The sequence below is a fragment of the Augochlora pura genome, chromosome 1 (assembly GCF_028453695.1).
Source record: "Augochlora pura isolate Apur16 chromosome 1, APUR_v2.2.1, whole genome shotgun sequence".
NCBI classification, from domain to species: Eukaryota; Metazoa; Arthropoda; class Insecta; order Hymenoptera; family Halictidae; genus Augochlora; species Augochlora pura.
Window position 1 is genome coordinate 19,146,802 of NC_135772.1, and position 23,691 is coordinate 19,170,492.

A 23,691-nucleotide genomic window follows, 5' to 3' on the forward strand; every position below is an offset into this window, starting at 1 on the left:
CGGGGACCCGGGCGACGTTTAACGAAGCCAAATAATTCATCGCCGGTAGTTTCCCTCTCTCTCTCTCTATCTCTTTCTCTCTTGGAACGCTGTATGCTTAATTCTCTTACATCATCCCGATAAGAGTCGCAAAAAATAGACTTTCGCCGCCGTGTTGCGGCTGGAACGATTCCATTCAGCTCCTTTAACCGCGTCCTTGACTTCCGGTTGAAATAAACGAAATGAAAACGATACGCTGTCCTTGAAGAGTCCATGTGGTTTCTAGTTAGAGAGATTGGAGATGTAATTCGTCTTAGTCCGGCCTCGGGCTGTCCTATTCTACTTCGCCGGATCGTTTGCTCGATAGAAGATGGAATCGATTGAATTCAATCCGACGAAATTAATCGAAGTATATTTTACAGTCGAGGATTGTTAAAATATTCGGTGCCAATTGTATTTTAAATATTTTATATTAATATTAATATTATATTTTATATTAATATTAATAAAATATTATATTAATATTTATGATGTGTATACATCGTAGCCGAAAAAACAAATGCGCATCTTCGAAGTAGAAATTATCGGTCGCGTCTTGAAGAGCTCGTTGCATCGCGTTTGCTATATCATTTATTGTGCCACGATTTGCAATTCAGTTAGATTAGAATTGTTTGACTGCCTTCGGAAATTCGTGACAACGCAATTTGCGTTGCAACTTACTTTCACGATTCTCCTGTGACGAACAATTCGACGACGACGCGTCATTGCTAATTATTGCAAGCTTTTTGGCGAAAAATACAACTTGTCGATAATTATGAATTTAATTAGGTGTTTCAGTAATTATTGATTTATTTAGGTAGGTGTTTCAGTAATTATTAATTTAGTTAGGTAGGTATTTCAGTAATTATTAATTCAGTTAAGTAGTTGTTTCAATAATTATAAATTCAGCGATAGGTTATTTCAGTAATTATTAATTTAGTTAGGTAGTTATTTCAGTAATTATTAATTCAGTTAAGTAGGTGTTTCAATAATTATAAATTCAGCGATAGGTTTTTCAGTAATTTTCATATATAATATAATAATTATACTAAGGTTTTTTCACCTTATGACGCTCTTTAAATCTTAGCCAATAAAATTTACTACAATCTCTGCAACCAATATCATACAGAATAAGGAAATACGATAAGCGACGCTTCGATGAAATCATTTTGCAGAATATTTGAGCATCGCAGGGATATCTTGCTTTGAAATCGGAGGATCAATTCGGCTTAACCAATGGATCCGTGTGTTTCAGGTACGAAAGGCTTCTCAGAAGGGCGAAGACGGAGGATCTGACGGAAGTTTCCGGGATCGGTTGCCTCTACCAAAGCGGTGTCGATCGTCAGGGCCGACCAGTCGTCGTGTTCGTCGGCAAATGGTTCCCCGCCACTAAGATCAATCTGGACAAGGTAAGACTAGGATTTACAGTGCTACAAAGTAGAGCTACGGTTGTAAATTTATCTCCTGGAATTCCTTACTGAATTGCTCCAATAATGTTGCACCATTTATTAGAAGACTATGAGTCTGGGATGAGAGACGATTCGCTTACTATTGTTGCTATTATTTATGTATACTATTATTTTATTTGGAATTTTTGATTTTATTTCTATTACTCTATTTTGAGGTTATTATACATTATATATATATAATTATATTTTTTATTTTTATATTTTATTATATATTGTTCTTTATGAAAATATACAAAAGATCGTAGCATAGAATATAGTTCATTTGGTCCGCGGTAAAAATGTTGCAATTTCGTCGTGTCCAAAATAATTCGGCTTCTCTTATTAATTGCGATCGTTAGCAAAAGCACAAGTGTTGCATACGTTCCTTTCTTTTTTAATTAGAGCTTGACCTTGGTTAAGATGATCATTAGCCAAGAATACAATCGAAAAGCCCCGAAAAGAAACTAGAACCTTCATAAGATGCCAGGAAAAAAGAAAACATAAATATAAAATAAAAAGTATTAATCAGAGAATTACTGAAAAAAATATAAATATATAAAATATTACTAAAATTAACTAAAACTATTCTACCAAAATTTCCTACATTTTCATATAGAATCGCCTTCTGCTTAATTGGTCGACAAATATTAGTCCACCCTGTGCATAAAGGTTAACAATTATTGTTCCAAAAGGAATTTTTATTCGTAAATCTGAGACGCACCCGAAGAGACGTCCTTGATCGTCTTCCTACTGCGCAAAAATGATCGCCGCAAATAAACCCGTGTAGAAGCGCGTCGATATTCGCACTAGGTCTCGCGAGACAGGCGCTCTCTCTCCCTCTCTCTCCCTCTCTCTCTCACCTTTGCCCCGATCGAAACGAAATTACGTGACACATTGTCAACATGTGGTAAATAGACGGGAAAGAAGAGGCGAATAAAAAGACAGCGTGCAGAGGTCCGTGGCGTGAGCCGAGAGAGGCAGGTCAAAATCGATACGCGCGTTCCGCGGGCTCGACCGAGCGTGCTCGGCTCTTTTATTATGGGCTAGCGTGTTTAACAGTTCTTTACAAGCTGATCGATCCATTTAGCATAGCTCTCCGATGGCGGAGAAGGAAATTGGCTCGGTTTTCTGGAACGAAATTGACCGTCCCTTTCTCTCTCTCTTTCTCTCTTTCTCTCCTGGCCTCTAAACGTCGCCTATATCCGCCGGATATAATCGGCACGGGGGCGCCGACGACGAATCATCTTTATCAATCGGCTTATTGCGCAATCCCGAGTAATTTAGACGGAACGAAACCTCGCTAAATATTTAACCGGATCGCGGGTTCCTTAACTCTTTCCCCCTCTTTCGAACGCCCGGAAAATCTGCCCAGCTGATTTGTTTACCTATAGCTAGCTCCTATCAGTTTTTTATTAATTATTTTTTAATACTAAAACTACGGAACCTGAAACACTGTTAAGCTATACTAATTAATTTATAACTATGCTAAGAATGGATTTATTTTCGCATAGCTTCTCGCTTGAAATATTTCACGTCGATTTATTATTATTTTATTAACACTTTATCGAACGGTTATTCAACCATAAACATTTTTATATCCTCAGAAAGTTAGCATTAAACAATCCTCTTTTGAACTACTTAATTTATTTTACTTTTACTTTAAGTATTGTATCCTAACCTATAAAAAGTCGATTAATAGTCTACCAGTCGATAAAGCGTTAAGGAAAGAAATCGTTTATTCACTCGCGTTTCTTCTAGACAACGCAATAAATTTTTATTTCTCGCGATAGTATTTTCTGCAATATCGTTCCTCTTTTTATCTTCCTTTTTTCACGTTCCTCTAATTCTTATAGTAAAAAGGATATGCAATTACTGCGATTGTATCGTACGACTTTTTTCTCGGTTACGTAAATTGCGAATCATTAAACTGAATTGAACTATTCCGGTTAATAATTCCAGTTCGTATGTGGTAAACAAATAATGTTTAGTAAGCTTGTAGAATTATTATTATTAATACTAGTAGCGTAGAATTGTTAATATTATTAATACTAGTAGTGTAATACTATTATTATTAACACCAATAGTGTAGTACTATTATTATTAATACCAGTACTATAGTATCATTATTATTATTATTATTATTATTATTATTATTATATACCACACGCTTCACTATAAAAATAAAAAATTGACTAAACCTCGAAACACTCTCCCAATTAAAACGACACTATTTCGACGGCCATTTCCAATTTTCCATTTATCGAAAAATTCAAGCACGGTCCGATTTCGCCCGGACGATTTTCATTTAATTCGAGCAGAAATCGTACACCGGCGCGAGATGAATCGGAGGAAATAACGCGCAACTTATACATACATATATATCGTTGGGGTATCGAAGCGAAATTTAATACCGTACCGGGGGGATAGACCACGGGCGCGTCGAATTATTCATTCGATCGATCGGTATGTTTGTACGCCGTGGTGTTTATTCGGTAGCCTGTCGTGTACAGCGATTGCCACTTGATCATTTGACCATACAATGGCATATTGGCGTGGCCGGGCCCGTTAAATGATCATCTTGCATCACTAACGCTCTGCCTCTCTCTCTCTCCCTCGACGTTTACCACCGGGGGTGAGCTGAAAGTTGAAAGTTGAACAGCGAAAGTTCAAACGTCGTTTCCCGCTATGTTGTAAAATTACATCCCGTTACTTTTATCGCGGTATTCCATTGCATTTTATTGTCTTTTATCGTCTGCGTTTAGGAGAGGATATGAGGCTGTTAAAGAGGATGCTCTCCAATTCGGTAATAGTAATAATAATAATAATTTTTTTTGGGCAGTAAAACGGAATAATAATAATAATAATCATTTTTTTTGGGGGGGGGGGCAGGGAAGCGGAATAATATTAATAATAATAATAATATAATATCACGATAATATTAGTTAACAAATAACGTCTCAATTGTATAAATTATTCTCCAGTGAAAATCACTCGTTATCGCAACGAAAAATTCTTGTCAGTCGAAGGCGAAGACGCGGACCGCGTTATCTCAGCGCGACGGTATCGGAATCATCTTGGCCGTTTCTTTGCTCCTGTTCCCTTCGCGCGGTGCCGGTGTCGCACCGTGGCGAATCGATATTTACACGTCCAGAAATAGACCGACCAACGGAACAACTCCCCGTGCCGAAGGCGCGCGGCGTTGTCGCGCGCGCGGAGCGGCCGGCTTCGCCCTGGAGAAAGAGATTTGCGTTTAGGCGCGCCCTCCCGCGCCCTTTTGTTTCCTCGAAGAAGAGCCGCGGCGTACGCGGACGCCGGAAATAGCTAACCCCGTTGTCCGAGTAGAAAAGCTAGACCTCGCCCCCACCCGATCATCCCCTTCGCTCGACGGTAATCGTCGATCTAGATGGTCTGCCATCGATCGTCGATTCCTTCGCTTGATATTTTTGTTGTTGAAAAAAATGTTGTTGTATAAAAAATGTTTGCGAAAGGGTTTTTATCCAAGACGGTGAATAATTGAGATATGGGGAGGGAGAGAGAGAGAGAGAGAGAGAGAGAACGTTGTGAAAGGTCTTGATGAACTTCTTAGACGAAAAGTGGGTCGCTGTCTGAGATTCAAGGACGCATTCGATCATTCTCCTTCGACCTCGCTCTCACAATTTCAGGTCACACGTTTATCGGTGACGGGGGAAGCGGCGAAAGGGCGTGTTCGACCCTTTTAACGGCGCCGGAGAGCATTTATCGAATCGTTGCTCCGATGTCAAGGGGTTGACGTCTTACAACCGCATGGAAAATATATTCGGACGGTCTAATTAGACGTTTTTTTTTTATTATAAATATTTAATACAATTCATCTTCGTATTTTAATAAAAGCTATAATTGAACAGAAATCTTTTAGCTAACCTAAAAAATTATTTTTATTCTGTATCGTTTTACCTATTTTTCAGATTATATTAAAAATCATAACTGAATCATTATACTGTCGAGAAACAAACAACAACATTGACAATTACTGTTTTGCATTGCCCGATGCAACGAGTGTTTCAGCTCCGATGCCATTCGACAGGTCTGACATGCGTTCGCGACCTCGACGACTTTATCAGGTTTCGCTATCTACATAACAAAATATGTGCCGGAGTTTGATCAACCAAACAGACATAAAATATACGCACCTAGCCTGACGCGACTTTACGGTGCAACACTTCCAAAGTCGTATCGCGCATCTAAAAGAAGTAGAAGCAATGTAACAAGTAGACTTTTTTATTTAACACGCGTTGCCAGTCGAGGACATCGATGATTGAAGCTCGGTGGACTTTACGCAAAAATTGACTCTTTGCATAATTCAGGGTGTTTTTTCCTTTGGAACAATTATATGAAAATTAAAAATAAAAATTCATGATAGCAATATTGAGAAGTATTTTAAAAAATATGATTTGAGAATATTTAAAGAAATGGCTAAACTGAGAATATTTTATTATTGCATAAAGAATTGTTATTGAAGAATATATAAGTGCAGTATTGCAGAAATAATTATTATAGAAAGGGTTAAACTACGGAAAGAATTAAAAACTAGAGAAAGTATTAAAAATTACAGAAGAAATTAAAAACTACAGAAAGAATTAAAATTCGGAAAGAATTAAACTACAGAATGAATTAAAAAATACAAAAAAAATTAAAAACTAAAGAAAGTATTAAAAACCACAGAACACAATTTTATAAACAAAATACCCAACCGATCAAAAAAATATGATTTCAACTATAATAGAACCTAAAAATTTGCGCTCCCATTCTTTTCGATTTTTTCAAAATAATCCCTCCAATTATCAAAGTAAAAACATCAATTTTCTTCGCTTAAATCCTTAGAACAATTACTCCGATCCATCGCTCGCGATCAATGTCATCGAGCGCATCGATGCGCGCCGCGCTGCAAGGTGCAACGAATTCCAAATGAGCCTCTGATCTGCCGCGTATTTCCTCGACATGCTAATTTTACGCAGCCTTGAAACCGTATAAAAATTACGAGCGCGTCGTGTATGTGTAGGAGAGACAGAGAGAGAGAGAGAGAGAGAGAGAGAGAGAGAGAGAGAGAGTGAGCCGAAAATATATACGTCGCCGCACCACCAATCGCGTTCTATTATTTACGGGGACGAGTTTTCGGAAGAACGCGCGCGCGTCGATTAAACCTCTGAACTATTCACCGTGAACCACTTCGCGTCGGATAGCTCGTTAATTAAGCGACACCGGGGCGATGAGTTCCCAGGGTCGCTATACGGATAGCTGGGAGCGTCGAGTGATCTTAACACGGTGTCATCCCAGTGTCATCGATATTTAATTGCGTTTCGTAGAGCGTCGAGCTTTTAAAAAAAAAATAAAGAATATTTCTTCTTTAAATAGGAAATAATTGTTTGAAACAACTTTACGCAAAAGCTGTACTAAAATTATATTTATCAATTGAATTAGGTTAAAATTATACTTGGAAATAATTTACTACCAAAGCGAGTTCCATTTGCTTTTTAATAAAATAATTTCCATTGACAGAAAAATTTCTCCTTTATTTATTCAACGACTTTGTATTCGCGACTTGGTAATTCGCTTTGGAAATAAATTAATTCGCGACAAGGTAATTCTCTTATATTCTGATATTTATTTATATATTTATTTATAACTCACGCGAAATCTGTCTTTATCACTAAAAATTCCTTATATTCTTTAAACAAGTGTAATGCACTAAAAATAGGACAATTGTTAATCGCGTTTCATATTCGACGTAATTTTGCCACGTTCCTATTACAGGCAATAGAAAAATGTTCCAGGAACCGATACGCATCGCTCGGCTCGATATTAGCATTATTACGTCACGGCCGGCGAAATGTTGAATCAGAAACGGCTTAATATTAGCATAGTTCTTAATCGGGGCAACGAAATCAGCGTGAGTCACCGTCGACGTTTCAAGCAACCCGCGCTCTATATATTTTTTTTTCTCTCCGTCGACGTGGTTCAATCACGAGCCTATTCTTTCCGCGCCTACAATGCTCGAGTTAAATAAATTTCGCGCCGACGACGCCCGACTTTCCGATCGAATGAATGGCCTTATCAGCGCCGCTCTCTCTCTCTCTCTCTCTCTTTCTCTCTCCGGATGCCGAATTATATCCGCGCGGCGAACAATCGTCGCGAATTCGAGTCGTTAACTCTTGAGGTCGTCGCTGCGCGCGAGATCAGATATTCCTGGAAGTAATCGGAAGCGGAGAGAAAAAAAAAAATAAACTCATTGTTTTCCTTAGCGCATCGGGCTACCGGCGTTGCACAAACGATGATCGCGATATCGCGGGTTTGCGTAAGGTATTGGGTCATCCCGGAGAACGACGACGATTCACTTCGCGGTGAACATCGCGTTGTGTACCCTGTCGCGGGTTCCTTTTCTTTATTTGTTTGGTACAATGAATGCTTGGACAATGTTTGGGAGATAGTAAGAGTGTATTTATATAATTGCAATTTTTATTGGAGAATTTTGTGTAAATGAAGAGAATACGGGAGGACTTCTTTTAATATACAGTAAAATAATTTTGATATAGTAAAGAAATTAATTTTAGTTAGAATTGTTCGATAATGTTCGAAAATAATTTGTGTACCAACAAAGTTTAGATTCAAAGAATTGTTGTTAGAGAACGTCGACTGTCACGTCAATGTCAATGTCACTAATACGTCATCATTACTATAAATACGTTATTCATTATTTACTATTTATTATTCACTATGCTAATCATTTTATTACCATCTCATGCTAACTGTACTGTAATTAGTTTAAGCTTTTAATTTAGTCAACGGAGTCTAATCAAAACTGTCAACCTTAACACAACAATTCTGCCATCATTAATAAAAAGAGCAAAGAAAATTTTTTAAAAAGTTATTAAAACTTCTCAGCTTTAGAAATAAATAAGACGTAGAATCATGGTGTTTATATTTAAATCTGCAGAATTATTTTCGCGACACTTATATTTAGCGGAATTATTTTCGCGGGAGTTATATTTAAATCTGCAGAACAATTTTCAAGCAACAACACAGTAGAAATTGTCCACAAATACGCGCTCGGCTTCTCCGAAGTCCGCGTATAAACATTTATTTTCGTTCGCCGCTGTTCCGGCCGGAAACGAATAAGGAACGCTGGCGATATAAATGACGTAAAATATAAACGCACGTGTGAAACCGCGAATGCAAATGAACCTCGTTAACGCGTTGCAACGCTGCACTTCCGTTTTGCTCTGAGAGAGAGAGGTACAGTCGCTGCTAGTCGTCTCTAGCAGCTTATCAAATATTATGTGTAACTGGGTTGCTGTCTATTATTGCTGTTGAAAATTTCAACATTCATTGTTTCGACTTGACACCAATACTGACAACACTATTTGTTGTAACTTGAGTTCCTTGTTTACAAACACAGAATTTTTGGAACTGCAAAAAATTGTATAAGGCAATATAATATATTGATAATAACTGATATATTTTGAGATACCATAGCCACATAATGATATATTTTCAGTCACTAGAGTTCCTTGTTTACAAACACAATAATCGAGTTCTCGACAGAACGCAGAGCTCTTAGAACTGTATACGATCATTACGAGGCAACTTTGTATGAGACATATGCTATACATATCTATGAAACCAACATACGACTGTCACATTCTTAGTCACTTGTTTCGAGTTATTCTGAGTCAGTGAAACAACTTATCTCGCTCGAACTTTATCGATGACTTGAGTGTCGTTACTGTACAGTATACAAAATAATCCACACTCAGCTATGCCACAAAAATTACTGGAAGTAAAAAGAAAAATATAGTAAAATTATATTTCAGTCTTAAGACAATAATATAGTATAATATAGTACATAAGAAATACTTATATAAATATAATAAATACTTATATGGTACATAAAATACTTAAATAATATAGTACGATATAATGATAAAAAAAAATATAATAAGGCACCCGATATATAATACAAGAGAATAAGCAAATGTTGGCGGACCACTTGTTACAGTTTACTGTAACTCGAGCGCAGCAAATATTTGCCGTCGCTGCGCGGATTTTTCAAATACAGCATCGCGCATGATATTTGTTATTATATCGACTGCACATGTAGCGAACGTCTACGGCGACATTTTGTTCAGCCGAACTTTGTCCGCGGTTTGTTTGCTGTGCCGATCTGGGTTGGCAATAAATTCTGTATACGTTTATCGCTGGCCAATGTTGAATTTTCATATTACGCGCATACATGCATAAAATACATACGTGCGCACATACATGCATACATATATGCTTCGTATTCATATGCCTCTATATTTCACGTTCCGCGTACTCCAGTTTCACGTGCGACTTTCTTGCTACGGTCGACCGTCGCGTCATTGCTCGTACGAGGGGACCGATAAAAGAAAATTTATTGTTACCGAAACGAGAGCCGAAATCATCTGGCACGGTTTTATCTGGTGCGCGATGACGCGACGGTGTTTCAATGCAAACACTGTGTTACGGTACGTGTCAGTCGATTACTATTCATTGTCGAGGGATTAGAGTGTTTATAGTACTCTTTGTCTTGCTACTACGTCGATGTTATCGAGACGATATGGTGGGGAGAATAATTGAATTCCTTTGGTAAGAAATATAGATAAGAGAAGATCGCAGAAATCGTTGTTAATTGGTTAATAGATTATTATGATTATTGTTATAATAGAGAAAAGAATTGTAGTAAAAATACGAGAGCGATTAGAGTGGTTATAATAGTCTTTGTGACGTAGTAGACGTCGCATTATCGAGACGGTATGGAGGAAAGAATAATTAAAGGAAAATTGCAGAAATCAATTTCTAAAATTCTAGATAAAAATAGCTCCAAATAATAAAATTCTAGCAACGGTTAAAAAATTGATATATCATACTAATATTAAAAACAAAAACACAGCACTTGGTCAAGCAACCTCACTACCCTAAATCGCTAATTTCGAAACTAACCCCTAAATCCACAATTTATGCTCCAAATAAAATAAAACTAACACAACGACGTGCATCGAAGTCAAGAAAATTCTCTCTACTCTCCCGAGCCTCGACGTTTTTGCAGGGATTGTATAAATACGCTCGAATTTGCATCGTAACGAAAAAGCCGGGCCGTGCCAGCACGCTTTCCAGCGCAGCACAAACTATACCTTATTCCTCTTTCGAAATTGTGTTTTGGCGTCCGGTCCAAAGCCTCCCGATCGCGCCGCGTCCAATGCGTCAGCTGCTCCGCCGACGAGTCCAGCCAACCCCCTCCCTCCACCCGCCCCCGTTTGTCCCATCGGACACGTTGACGTCACGGCGAAACGGGGAACGCTCGCGAGCAGACAAGTGTATTTAATGTCAGCGCTAGGGGCGCACTCGTTACTCCGTTTTAATCGATCGCGGGGTGTAACTACCGGAATTAGTTCTCGGGGGGTGCTCGCCCCCTCCCCCTACGGAGGTCAGAGGTCGCGCGGAGATCGTGGGTCGGAATCAGGTCGTAGGCCCCGCGCGACAGGGCCGCGGGGTAGAGGGAGGGGGAGGGGGCGAGTGAGTTTCGAGGGTGCGCTGGCGAAACGACCCGGCTCTAGACGGAGCCAAAGTTGAAGCGAAGGGGAAAGGATAGTTCGTTCTTTTCACTCGACCGCGACGATATCGATTCGACGGGGCGGTGTACGTGTGTGTGTGTGTGTGGGGGCGAGTAACAGAAAATTCGCAATCCCCCCTCCTCACCATCCAGCCGCTGCCTACTACCCCATTCTATGCCGGTCTGCTTTCGTTCGCGCTGTGACGTCAGGAGGGTTGTCCGGGGGCGTATTTTAATACGGCGTTATGGACACCCTGCGCGGGCTTGCTCGCCGAGTTACGAGCCACAGCAGTTTTCACGTACGGCCGTGAACAAACACACGGCGCAGCGAATGGTAGAATTTTTTTTATAAATTTTAGCAATACTTTGACAAGCATTTAAAAAAATTATCATGCTCGTGTATTTCTATAAAGCATTATCTATTATAAAGTTTATATCTATTATAAAGCTTATATCTATTATAAAGCTTATATCTTTATTTTAAATTAAATAATTAAATTTGAAATTTAATTATTGCTCCTATTTAGAGATTAATGTTCGCTAAATTCGAGTTGGAAAAACTTTGTTTGAACGGATGGCAAAGATGTCCCGTGCTAGTTAGATCGTTTCAGTGGAGATTGTCGATAGTCGGACTAAGTGGAATAGGACCGCACCCTGGTCAGACAAAGGAAACAGATTCGAGCAGGCTAGTGGTATAGGAATGACACTGGTCAGACGGCTGCTGTAGAATTGTTTTGATCAGGAAAGCTACGATGTGTTTGTTGTACACATACGCGATGTCAGTCGTTCAATATCAGGCATGAAGGTATTAATTTAAATAAATGGCGCGGTCGTCGCGTGTTTAGCAGAATGACAATCAGTAATTGTTGATTTATGCATTATGCAATAGAAATGAATGGACGAAATGCAAATCGATAGTCGGACAATTATTATTCCGTTATGAACCAATTATTGTTACATTATACAATTATTGTTACATTATACAATTATTATTCCATTACTATTCAATTATAATTTGATTTTAATTTGATGCTATTTAATTATTACTCTAAATAGAATAATAGTGGAGAACGCTTCTGTTTCTGTTTCAGGCACTGCTGTACCTCATACAATTGCTAGACCCGATTGTCAAAGGCGACTACGTTATCGCCTATTTCCACACGTTAACGACTAGCAACAACTATCCCAGCTTACACTGGTTGCGGGAGGTTTACAACGTGCTTCCTTACAAGTAATGAAAATTCACTAATTTCAACCCACTATCGATTATTTATCAGCTGAACAATTTATTTCGATCTACACGCGGGATAACATTGGCGATCAGGTTATTGTTCTCTGTACAATAGTCAGTGTTAACAATAAAATTGATAAAGTGATTTCCTTTGACGTAGGCTACACGATAAGAGAGGCGTGTTTATCTAGTCGGCTTATAATTAATTATTCGATTCCGAGATCGCCGAAGCACGTTACTTGCCGATGCTTAAATCTGATGCAAGAACACGTGATATTTCGTATCGTCGACTGACATTGTAGGAGCCCGTAATATTAATCATCGAACGGAATTGTTTCTTAATTAGGCGTCGTGACAAAACCACGCCGAATTCAAGGAATATTTTGTCATTTTACCAAAATATTATGTTTATATTTTTATTATTAATTTTAATCCATGCAGCTTCGAACACTGACTATATTAATTAATATATTTTCTTGCAGGTATAAGAAGAACCTCAAACACTTCTATATCGTTCATCCGACCTTCTGGACCAAGGTTAGTATTAAACATTGCTGTATCAGAAATTTTAACGTAGTTAATTATTTTTAAGTATACCAAGCTATATAGTATTAACGTGTGTTAAATAAAATTTTATCTTAATATCAGCTGGTTTCGACAACTAATTAGAAACAAAGTGAACCCGTTGAATGGTCGAGCACTCGTGGAACGGAATCCAGAAAATGATCGTCCATCGTAAAAGATACTTCCTGGTCACTTGACACGATAGGACTATCGATAAGATGGAACGTTAAGACGCAGATGCATTTCAATTAAACACCTCGATCGCATTTCCCACGCGTATATTGTCTACCGGGCGCGCAATCATCGCGCGCAATTCCATCGAAACTCGCGTGACCTTCCTTTCGGTTATCGATCGGTCAATCTTTCCAAGTTACGGTAAATCCTCTCTAATTGTTTCTTTGTTTGTCAACAAAAAAATAGACGATTTAAAAAAAGCAGACATGATCGTTCGAGCCTTGTGACTCGTTTTTATAGTTGTTAACAGCCGGCGACTATAAAAACAAGTATGGAGGCTCGAGGGATCGTGTTTCCTCTTCCTAGATTTTTTATTTTTATTTATAAATCGAAGGACGATTAAAGAGAATTTATTGTACTGTTTACTATTGTTGGATAATAATAGAAATTATTATTTGTAAATATATACGATATCTAAGAATCGTGCCGATCGATTTTTTCCGTCTCTGATCTTTCCCGTTCGTTGGCCGTGTTTCAGATGGTGACGTGGTGGTTCACAACGTTCATGGCGCCTGCGATCAAGCAGAAGGTCCACAGTTTACCGGGCGTGGAGTATCTGTACGAGGTGATGTCGCCGGAACAGCTGGAAATCCCGGCGTATATCACGGAATATGACATGACGGTGAGGAATCCAGAAACCCTTTCACCTTAAATAATATTGGAATAAAACAATTCTCTAATACTTCACTCGAATATTACCTCTAATATTAAAAAATATTATAAATCTTATAATATTTTAAGATTTTGTCTTGAGTCGTCGGCAACCCTACGATATTAATACTTACGTGGAAAAATGGATAAGGGTCGTTCTAGGGTTAAATTAAATCGAATTGAACTAAATTGAATCAAATCGAATAAACGACTGATCCTAGTGTGTTCAATGATTCCAGATAAACGGCATGAGGTACTATCAACCGGAGCAGATCCCCTCGTCGCCGTCAACGTCCACGTAACTCTCGATCAGGGCTCGATCACCATCCAGCGAAGACCTGGAAAGAGGGAAGACAGGCCGGCTGTCCAACGCAATGATAGCACGATTACACTCGCGCATGTTTCTCGACTGATGATCGTGCGCAGCTTCCGCAAGCATTCTCGCGTGCTATAAGAGCCCCTCCCGGGGGACACACTTCCGGTCCGCCAAGCAATCCAACGGAAGAACGAGCTGCCGTTCTAGCACCGGTGTCTCCGTCGCGAATCTCGCCGAGGATACCATGCCGTCGCTTCGACGAAGTGCCTCGCAAACCGGAGGAAGACGGAAGAAACGCCATTAGGATGTCTCGTCGCTGTCGGACGTTCGACGAAGTGATCGCTGAAGGTCAAAGAAACCACTGCCCCATCTATCTGTGTCTGAAGCGCTGACGGCGTCGCAGAGAGCAAGATCTTCGTTGAGCAATTCGGTCCTACGTCTCGGTGCTGAACGATCAATGCTTACAACTCCCACGTGACGCGACACAACACGCATACAGAACAACACACGATATAGTACAATGTACATCGTTGTACGATACACAATATAGTACAATACACAAATTATACAATACACAACACACTGTACAACACTTAACACTGTACACGCGCGCGGACATCCACGCGTACACGAACAGAATGCGTATACGCATCAGACGCGTCCGACGTAATCGAAAAAGATCGCGTAGGAATTGTTATTTCGCCGGAGGCGAATTATCCGGCTGCCAAACCAACAATAATCAGTATTGTCGTCGTGTTGTCGTCGCGCGGGGCGCGTCGTGCCCCGAGTCTTTGTACATAATACGCTGTTCGTCCGCGAGGTGGACGAACGACGATCGGCCGACGGTTACAACGGGGTGGTAGCGGTAAGGGCGACGGCAACCACGAAGACCGGAGAAACTGACGGCTTAAAAAAAAAAAAACGCTAAACTGTCGAACGCTTTCTGTTATTTTCTTATCCGTCGTTATACAGCGAAAAAGAGCATCTGTTCGACTCCATTGTACATCGTATTTTATTATGTAACGTTGACGCGGTCGTGACCGGCGACGCGGCGCGATCGATGGCGCGGGCGCGCGCGCGCGCGCTGCGACCGAAAAAACGGAAGCGTGCACAGAGCTCTGGTTCCTTCCGTGGTGCTACGGCTTCGGTGATTTAGCGAACTTAAACATTTCGATGCGATTACCGGCGTCGACGATGAATCGGTGTTGCTCGGACAAGCTTTCGCCGACTATGTCAGGTTATGTCAAGGTTATGTTAGCTTCGCGTTGCGTTTATTCGGACTCGCGGAGATCGATTGATACGCGGCTCTTGTACCTCGACTACGACCGATCGAACTGATTAGAACCTCGCGTTTTAAAATGTTGTTGAAAAGCTAAACTGTTTAATAGAAAACCTCCAGAAACGTTCTGAACTGCTAAGCCGACTAAACTGCCATCTTGGATTTCTCTCTTCCATATTTTAAATATCGAGCTATAGTTCAAGCATACTGTAAACAGCGTCTCTACTCGATTTTTATATATCAGTATCGGCATCCTGAGTTATTCTATATATATATTATTCTCTATTATATATTTCCAATTCATTGTTTTACCAACGCCTTCCAGTACGTTTAATATTGATCGGTTGATTTGTTCAATGGTACAACGACAGCATCAAGGATAGGGCATCGATTCCTCGTCGACACCGACCAATCAATTACCGCGAAGAGGGTAAAACGTTATAGCCGAGCGCCGAGGTCGTAATCGCGGTTCAATTCTAGATTAGAAGAAGCAATAAACTTAAGAGCTTTCTCGCGGCACGTATTATACATAGGGGAGACGCGTATATCTCGGGTGACAGAAATCGTTATACTCGTTGTTAAGCATTTTTAGCGTTCGAGAATATGAGAAAAAAAAGAAAGTTGATATATATAAAATATACATACGTGTTAACCGGCGTCGATTAGCCCGTTTCTTTGATTCATTCACTCTCTCTCGCGCTCGCATCGTTTCCATCACCCCCGCGAAACATCTTACGCCCCCACATAACCTGTATCCACACCATACGACGATCAAATTATATCGTCGATTTCTACCGTACGACGAGCCTTCGATGATTTTTTAACCCTTCGCGGTCCCGTTGTCGATTTACCATGCGAACATATACATATATATATATATATATTATTATTACCGTACTAAACATTAAAAGTATTAAACGTGTAAGTGATAAGCAACGGAGAAATATAAATAAATATATTTTGTTCTTCGATTCGCGATAGCCGGAGGAATCGAATGTAATCTGGACCCCAAAGGGTTAGAGAGAACGGAATACGGAATGGGTTAATTGACACCCTCGGACGAAGATCACGTGATCTTGTGTGACCATTTACTTATGTTTCTGTATAGTAATGTGCTTGATCGTCGAACAACCGTTTTGTTTTTTTTTTATTACGTTTTTATCATTGCTTTCGGTGATGCTGCGCTAGATATATAGAGATATGTTGTATAATGCCAGAATAATGTGTTTTTATTAACGAATAACAACAACAGGAACAAGAAGAAGATAAAAAATTGTAGAACTGATGTATTATTGAGAATCCGAACTCCGATGATTTTTTGTGCCTTTCCCTATATTTCGCACGCCGAGATTCCATTTATGGTGTTGCGAACGACGCATCTTGTGCGGCGAGAGGATTGTCGATTCATTTGTACAGTGTGCTGGACTGTTGTTAAAAATGATCTATTTATAGTGATTGTACTTTTTTTAATTTAATTTTTATTTGTCTGCGCGATTTACCTTTAGAATTAATTAGTTAAGAACGTGACGTTTGAGGAATAATATACTCTTAAATAATACTTTTGTTTACTAGTACCTTGCTTCTCTTGATATTAAAATATAAAACCAAATATCTGTAAAAATTAGTATATTCTGTGAACAGATATATTTAGTCAGTTTCTGAAAAATTTTAAAATTGAAAATTGTTGCTTGGTCCGGCACGCTTTACGGTGATCTGCGATGTCAAGATCATCTCGTTCGCACACGATGACTATGCCAAAACGATCCAACCTCGATCACCTAACGGGTCAATTCCGCGAAACTTAACCCAGTTCTCTTCGAATCAACAGAAACGCGAGACGATCGGCTCGGCGAAGATCCATCGATCGAGCCGGCTCGGTTCTCGCGTCGATCTACGTTTTACGTTTAAACGATCTCACTGTCCGTCCCTGACAATCGTTTATAGTGAATAGAAAATGTTGTCGCGTACTGCGTCGTCCAAGCATCCTCTCGTCATCGCCGTCATTCGTATCTCAGAAACGGACCTGCATTCTGACGGAATCCCTGCGATCGTTTTTGCGACAATACGAAAAGCTTAGTTCGCGAACCTAAGCGACGTTTGCGCGAGTTCTGCGAGCTTTTTGTCACCGATATGCCGCCAAATAATTATAATATTTATTATACTATTTTCGCGAGAGAAACTACTTACGTTTATAATAAATAAACAGACTGCGGATGTTTATTCGTTCATGGCACACGCATACCGCTGGAAACTAATCGCATTAATATTCTATACTCGCCGTAAAAAAATAATTACTCGGTGTGAAACAACTTTTTTTTTTTAGATAGGAAGTGATTAGCAAAATATAAGAGTACGCATAAATGTCCGCAGTCTGGTAATAAGAGTTTCGTTGCTATCACAAATCGTCCACGGATTATTATCACAAAATCGTATTTTCCAAATTTCAGAGCGCGTTCGAGTTCCTTTAAACAACATGGCGTGTCCTCGTTAATAAAGCATAAAATTACCAATTAATTTTCAAACACGTTCTCCAACTATTTTTATACGTCTAATAATACAATTAAACATTTCCCATTTAACAATGACTGAAGCTCGCATTCTGCAACCTCGAATCATTTCTTACACCGTGTCTCATTAACGAGCATACGTCATCCTGTTTAAAATGCCCGAGGCATCGGAAAATACGACAGCTGAAGAAAAAGGGTGTTCATTTCAATAATTACAATTCCGAAGCGAGCGTTATTTGCCGATGTTTTCCCGCGTCGCGTTAAAAGCGGCGAACATATGACTCATCCTGTACACCTTTGTCGCTCGACGGAAAAACGGCAAAGAAAACGTTCGCGCGATCGTCGTAGCACGGTGTTTTTTGCAGAATGCAGGTCATTAGAAAGCTTAACACAGGAGTTCTAGCAGTTTGGGCAACAAGGTATTGTTGTAAGTATCGTGTGCAAGTGGGGTGACCAGACGCAGGGAGGCGTTTAGTTATCGCGGCGTGTGTGAGTGAGTATGCGTGTGTATCGTAGACGAGTCGAAAGGATTGTGACAATATGCGAGCGCGCGAATTAGGCTCGGCGACGCCTAACAGCCCTGTCGGGTTTTAAAGTCTTGAGGTAGTCGGAAGCTACGTGCTGCGATGCTTTGTCAAATGTATCTGAAAATTAGTGTAATCGTGGAACGTGAAAGCATCGCGTAGAAGCGAAAAACATTTTCATTAAAGAAAATGGAATTCGGTGGGAGAAGCTTCGAAAAGGTAGCTGAATTAACGTGTAAAATAATTTTACTAGAGAAAAGAGAAATACCTATTGAAATCTGTTAAAACGAGGAATACGATTCCATTTCACTTCTTTCCGTTGTTGTCGTGATGGAGAATTTTTATACGGCAGTTCGTTGGTAACCGAAGCGAAGGAAGCATTTGCAAATTACGTTCGATCCTTCTATTGTATATTACAATTATTTCAGTGATCAATTGTATTAAATTTATAATTTGCAAATTGCGCGCAATCCTTCTGCTTCAACAACTATCGTATCTCGTTGCTGTGTGCGTTACGTTTGTTTCCATCGTTCCTGCGAGATTAAATAAAACGACAGGATCCATTAATTTACAAATTCCTTAATATATAAAAGAGAGTTATATATACGAAGATTTAGACGTAAATGTTATATACAAAGAATGGAAAACGTCGTCGCCCTTTATACGATTATATCGACTCGGAGGGTCGACTGTTACAAAACAAGAGAATTCTAAGGAGTATAGGGTTAAAACGTAACGATTCTATAACGCTGATCAACGTCCTGATTTTCCCCAAAAGGATGCCGTGAAAGAAAGTATAAAACGCTATAGTTACAGCTAAACGCGCTTACGAGCGTACAATTCCAACTGGAAATCGCAGCAGGGTGAAAATAATTACCAAAAAGAAAGAAAGAGAAAGAGAGAGAGATAGAGAAACGTGTCAAAGATCAAAAGCTAATGCACTAATTCAAATTTAAGGCGATCGAGTGTCGCGCGAGGAGAATTTAGGCGAATTTAGGGGGCCGAGAAGCGGGGACAAAAGAAATATAACAAAGCAAAGCAGGTTGACGAAACCTTATATCTTTCGATGTAATTACCGATTGTGCCAATCTCATAGTAGCGCGTACCAAAATTGCTACGGTCGAATAAAACGGTCGAACAAACTGAATCGATAAAACTCATTCTTTCGACGAATGGTTATAGTTACACGTAAAAACTATAATAATCGCTGAATAAAAGAAACAGAGAGGGCGACCGGACGGCGCGCCTCCCGCGTGTTCGCGCTCAGAGAGGTGACCGATTCAAGATGGCGTCGCGAATCGTTGATCTCTTAAACGGACGTTCGTGGTGAACGACGGCGATTGTTCTCGCGAACGCCGGTCTTGTTTGACTACGCAGAGACTTTAAAACAGGGCAGCCGATGGTTAGCTTCGCACACGCTTGGAAGAAGTAAATCCGTAAGCTTCGAACAATTTAAAGTCGAGAGAGCGGTTCGTTGCGCGTCCGGGATGGGGGGTGGGGGAAACGAGCGCTGCCCGCGACGGATAAGAGGAGAGAAGCTTGTTCCGTGTAATCCGTGTGGCGGTAGTCGTTTCGATCGGTGCCGTTTAACTTTAGGGAGCCACGTTTAATTTCCGAACTTTTGCTCGTCGTGACACGGCCCCGAATTCATCCGTATTCAAACGGGAATCTCAATTTTTCGGCGAGAGCGGTGGCTCATGGGACAAGAGTTTCAAGCCAAACATTCTCTTATAACTTTATCAGATCTTGCCCATTAATTATATTGTTATGTAATATATAATAGATTGTTTAATATATTTATTACGATACATGTACGATATGTATTACTATAATGTATTATTTAATACATTTATTATAGTATATGTACGGTATATATTATTACAATATATTATTTAATATTTTTATTATAGTATATATACGATATATATTATTATAATATGTTATTTAACATATGTATTACGGTATATATAGTAATTAAGAGAATATCAATTATTGTTTAACTGAAACACAATTATTTATATTTATTTATTTACACGCGTCTCAAAAACAGCACAAAGCGTTCTAAAATTGAAATTGTATCCAACTCGTTGTTTCTTATATTAATTAACAGGATCTTGTAAGCGATTTCAATTATTTGTCGACGCGGCTGCCATTTAGTCGCATTGCGCAACGGAATAAGACGTATAAAATAATTTAATAGACCTTTTTATGACAGAAAAAACAACATATTATAAACTAGTTTAATCGCAGAATATTTTATGCTGATTACGAGATATGTTAACTTGAAGTTGAATATAATTGAGCTTCGCCTAACAAACGATCGATATCCTCTTAATCATTGTACACCATACACGTATATATTATAATAAATATATTAATTAATATGTTACAATAATACGTATTATATACTGTATAAGGATATAATAATTGTCTAAGATCTGATAAATTTACACGAGAATATTGAGGTTATATTTTAGTCCCACGTGACACAATCGCATCCATCATTTCCGAATTAAACTGCGGCCGATGAAATCTTTCGGACGCGAGCTATGAATAATTTACTACGACGTTACTTTTTTTATTGTTAATCGCGGCGAGGAATTGTTGGAGCGTTTTCTAACGACGAACGATAACAAAAACCGAGTTGAATCAACGTTTGACGAAAAAAGGGTTACGACAATGAAAACTTTCGCGTCGAACGCGTGAACCGCGTAGCGAATTTTATAAGAAAGAGAGTATATCGTCGATTGAAAAGCTAAACGACAAATATTTTCAAGTTATTGACTTATAAATTGATAAAATGTTTATGCTAAAGATTTAATGACATTAAAGAAGAATGGAAGCCGGTCGGATAACGGCGTGAACCTGTTGTTACTCCGTTTTAAGCGCGGTGTTTTTTACAGAACAATCATGCATGGGTTTTCATTTTCCTTTGTATCTTCCGTCGGGGAGTCGTTGGATTTTTGTAAAGAGAGATCGTTGAATTTTTTTCTGTTTTTATACGGCGACACACGACCGATTTTTATACGCGTCGAAATGTTGAATACGACTGCGGGACGAGACCGTAAGTTTCGGAAACTACACGTGCATTTTGTGTGTGTGCGTGTGCGTGTGTGTGTATGTATGTATGTATGTATATATATGCGTACGTATAATGATGTACCGGTTAATTATTGTAATTGTTGTCGCGATGGTATAGATTCTATTATCTAATCGAACGTATGTTATGTTTTTCTTCTCGGTGCCGATGCACAGCCCTCCGACTGGTGCACGCCTCGCCCTTTCATCTATATTCCCTTCTGTTCATTTTTTTTATATAGATCAAGCAATAAACGTATTGGTTCAACAACCTCGCTCTTCTCATTTTTTTAATAATTACAATAATATTTTTACAATAATTATCACGATACAAAATAAAAATATTAATTGCAAAGGTAAGTTAAAAGTATTGTCTTTCTATAGTGTATGCTGTTTAATAAGTTCGTTGAACGGTCTAGAAATAATTGATATATAATAGAGAACGAAGAAAGTGAATTTTAAAACTATATAGTAAACCAGTAAAGAAATAAATATAAATATAATAAAAAGTATAAAATATATAGTAAAACTATAGTAAATAATCGAATACAGAAAAATACAATAAACGCAAATATAAAAATGGCTATATTGAATACAGATGAATAAAATAAAAATTAAATAAAGAATGTTAAAAATACTGCTAAAACTTCGAGTTTTGCTCCGATTGAAAAACACAAAGTTTATCAGAAACTTTCGAAACAGCGCAGCTGAACAAATCTGAGAAAAGCTGAGAAAAGACTAACTGGACAAAAGAACTCTTCGTAACAAGATCTAACGCGCTCATCGTATATCTTATCATCGGTGACACTTTTAGATTTCACTGTGGCGTAGACGTAAGAGACGAAAGAACAGTCGACCTTAAATTATTCATTAGGTCTACCGGAAAATTCTGTCCGAGAATACCACTTCGATATTCGATATGCGCGGAGATATTCGAATTTAGAATTAGTTGATTCATATATCTCACAGAAATTATTATTAATATTATTTACAAAACGCTGTGACCTTTCACAAGAGATAATACGCAACGACGATAATTATATTATAAAATAAATGTTAAACGACAAATGTATTATTTCACTAATTTATTATTTTAATTTACTTTAAAATTTATTTTAGCTTTCATTTTAATTTAAACATTTCTCTTGGTTTGAAAAATAAGACTGCGCTGTCGGAAATAAGATATTCTTTGGTTTAACCTTACCGCGATGCAGATGCGGAGAGATAATCGTCGGCTATAAAAAAGACGCTGGGAGTCTATTTATTGGTAATTTATAACGACAGCATCAATGCGGTATAGTCAATAGCAACTAAAAGGAACATTTAGACATTGTATCTTGTCAATTGAAAGAGCAAACGACATGTACTAATGCACAAATAACATATAGTATAATAAGGTGTACATATGTCGTGATGTACCATATTGATGTGTGTATACGTATTTAACAGTATTATTTGTGTAGCACTTTATAATAGTTAAGATGTGTTCATATATTGAAGAATATATTTTGAATCATTTGTTATGTTAATTTGCGTATTATCTTGTAATAATTACTATTTTTTCTCATTCATATTTTTGATTAGACAGTGGGCTATTGTTATTTAAAAATTACTATTTATAAATTACTATTTCAAGATTACTATTTATAAATTACTATTTCAAAATTATTATATCAAAATTACTATTTCAAAATTACTATTTCAAAATTACTATTAATCAATAGCATTGGTTATTAAACATAACCTCTGCCCACTATAGGTCACAAACACAAAAACAAATCAGCTCCCCTATTATTATTATTACATTTTCTTTGTTGCCGCACGTTTCCACGATCCTCCATTCACCTTGAACAAAACAGGTATTCCAAATACGCTTCGCCTCCATCGTAGTCCTCTTTTATGCTCCTTATACAGAAATCCAAGCGATCGTTTATCGATCAAGTTCTTTATACCCATCGTCTCTGAACAGTAAACACGAATTCTGGAATCGGACGTTCCGGTTCCCAAGAATCTGCTCTCAGAGCCTCATCATTGATTCCACCGTGTGCACGGGAGTACAGCCAGCTCCACTGACTTTTACCTTGTCAAGGGAGCACGAAGTCCCCCCTCTACGTCCGTTCGCTTCTGTATCGCAGAGAGATTCCACGCACTGTATACTATGCGATATCTGACTTAGGATTTCGAGAACCGGTTTATTCAGACTTTCTGAAAATCGAGAACCGGTTCTATGACTG

General features: G+C 38.7%; 1 protein-coding gene across 2 annotated transcripts in view; it reads left to right on the forward strand.

Moving 5' to 3' along the window:
- Gdap2 (ganglioside induced differentiation associated protein 2) overlaps positions 1-16,803 on the forward strand; it is a 73,819-nt gene extending 57,016 nt beyond the window's left edge. For both annotated transcript variants that reach the window (XM_078182876.1, XM_078182884.1), the window contains exons 8-12: positions 1,274-1,427; positions 12,165-12,304; positions 12,787-12,841; positions 13,581-13,724; positions 13,993-16,803. In XM_078182876.1, coding sequence (XP_078039002.1) covers positions 1,274-1,427; positions 12,165-12,304; positions 12,787-12,841; positions 13,581-13,724; positions 13,993-14,055 — 556 coding nt within the window. In that variant the 3' untranslated portion in view covers positions 14,056-16,803. The remainder of the gene's footprint in view (positions 1-1,273; positions 1,428-12,164; positions 12,305-12,786; positions 12,842-13,580; positions 13,725-13,992) is intronic.
- Positions 16,804-23,691: the final 6,888 nt, after the last annotated feature.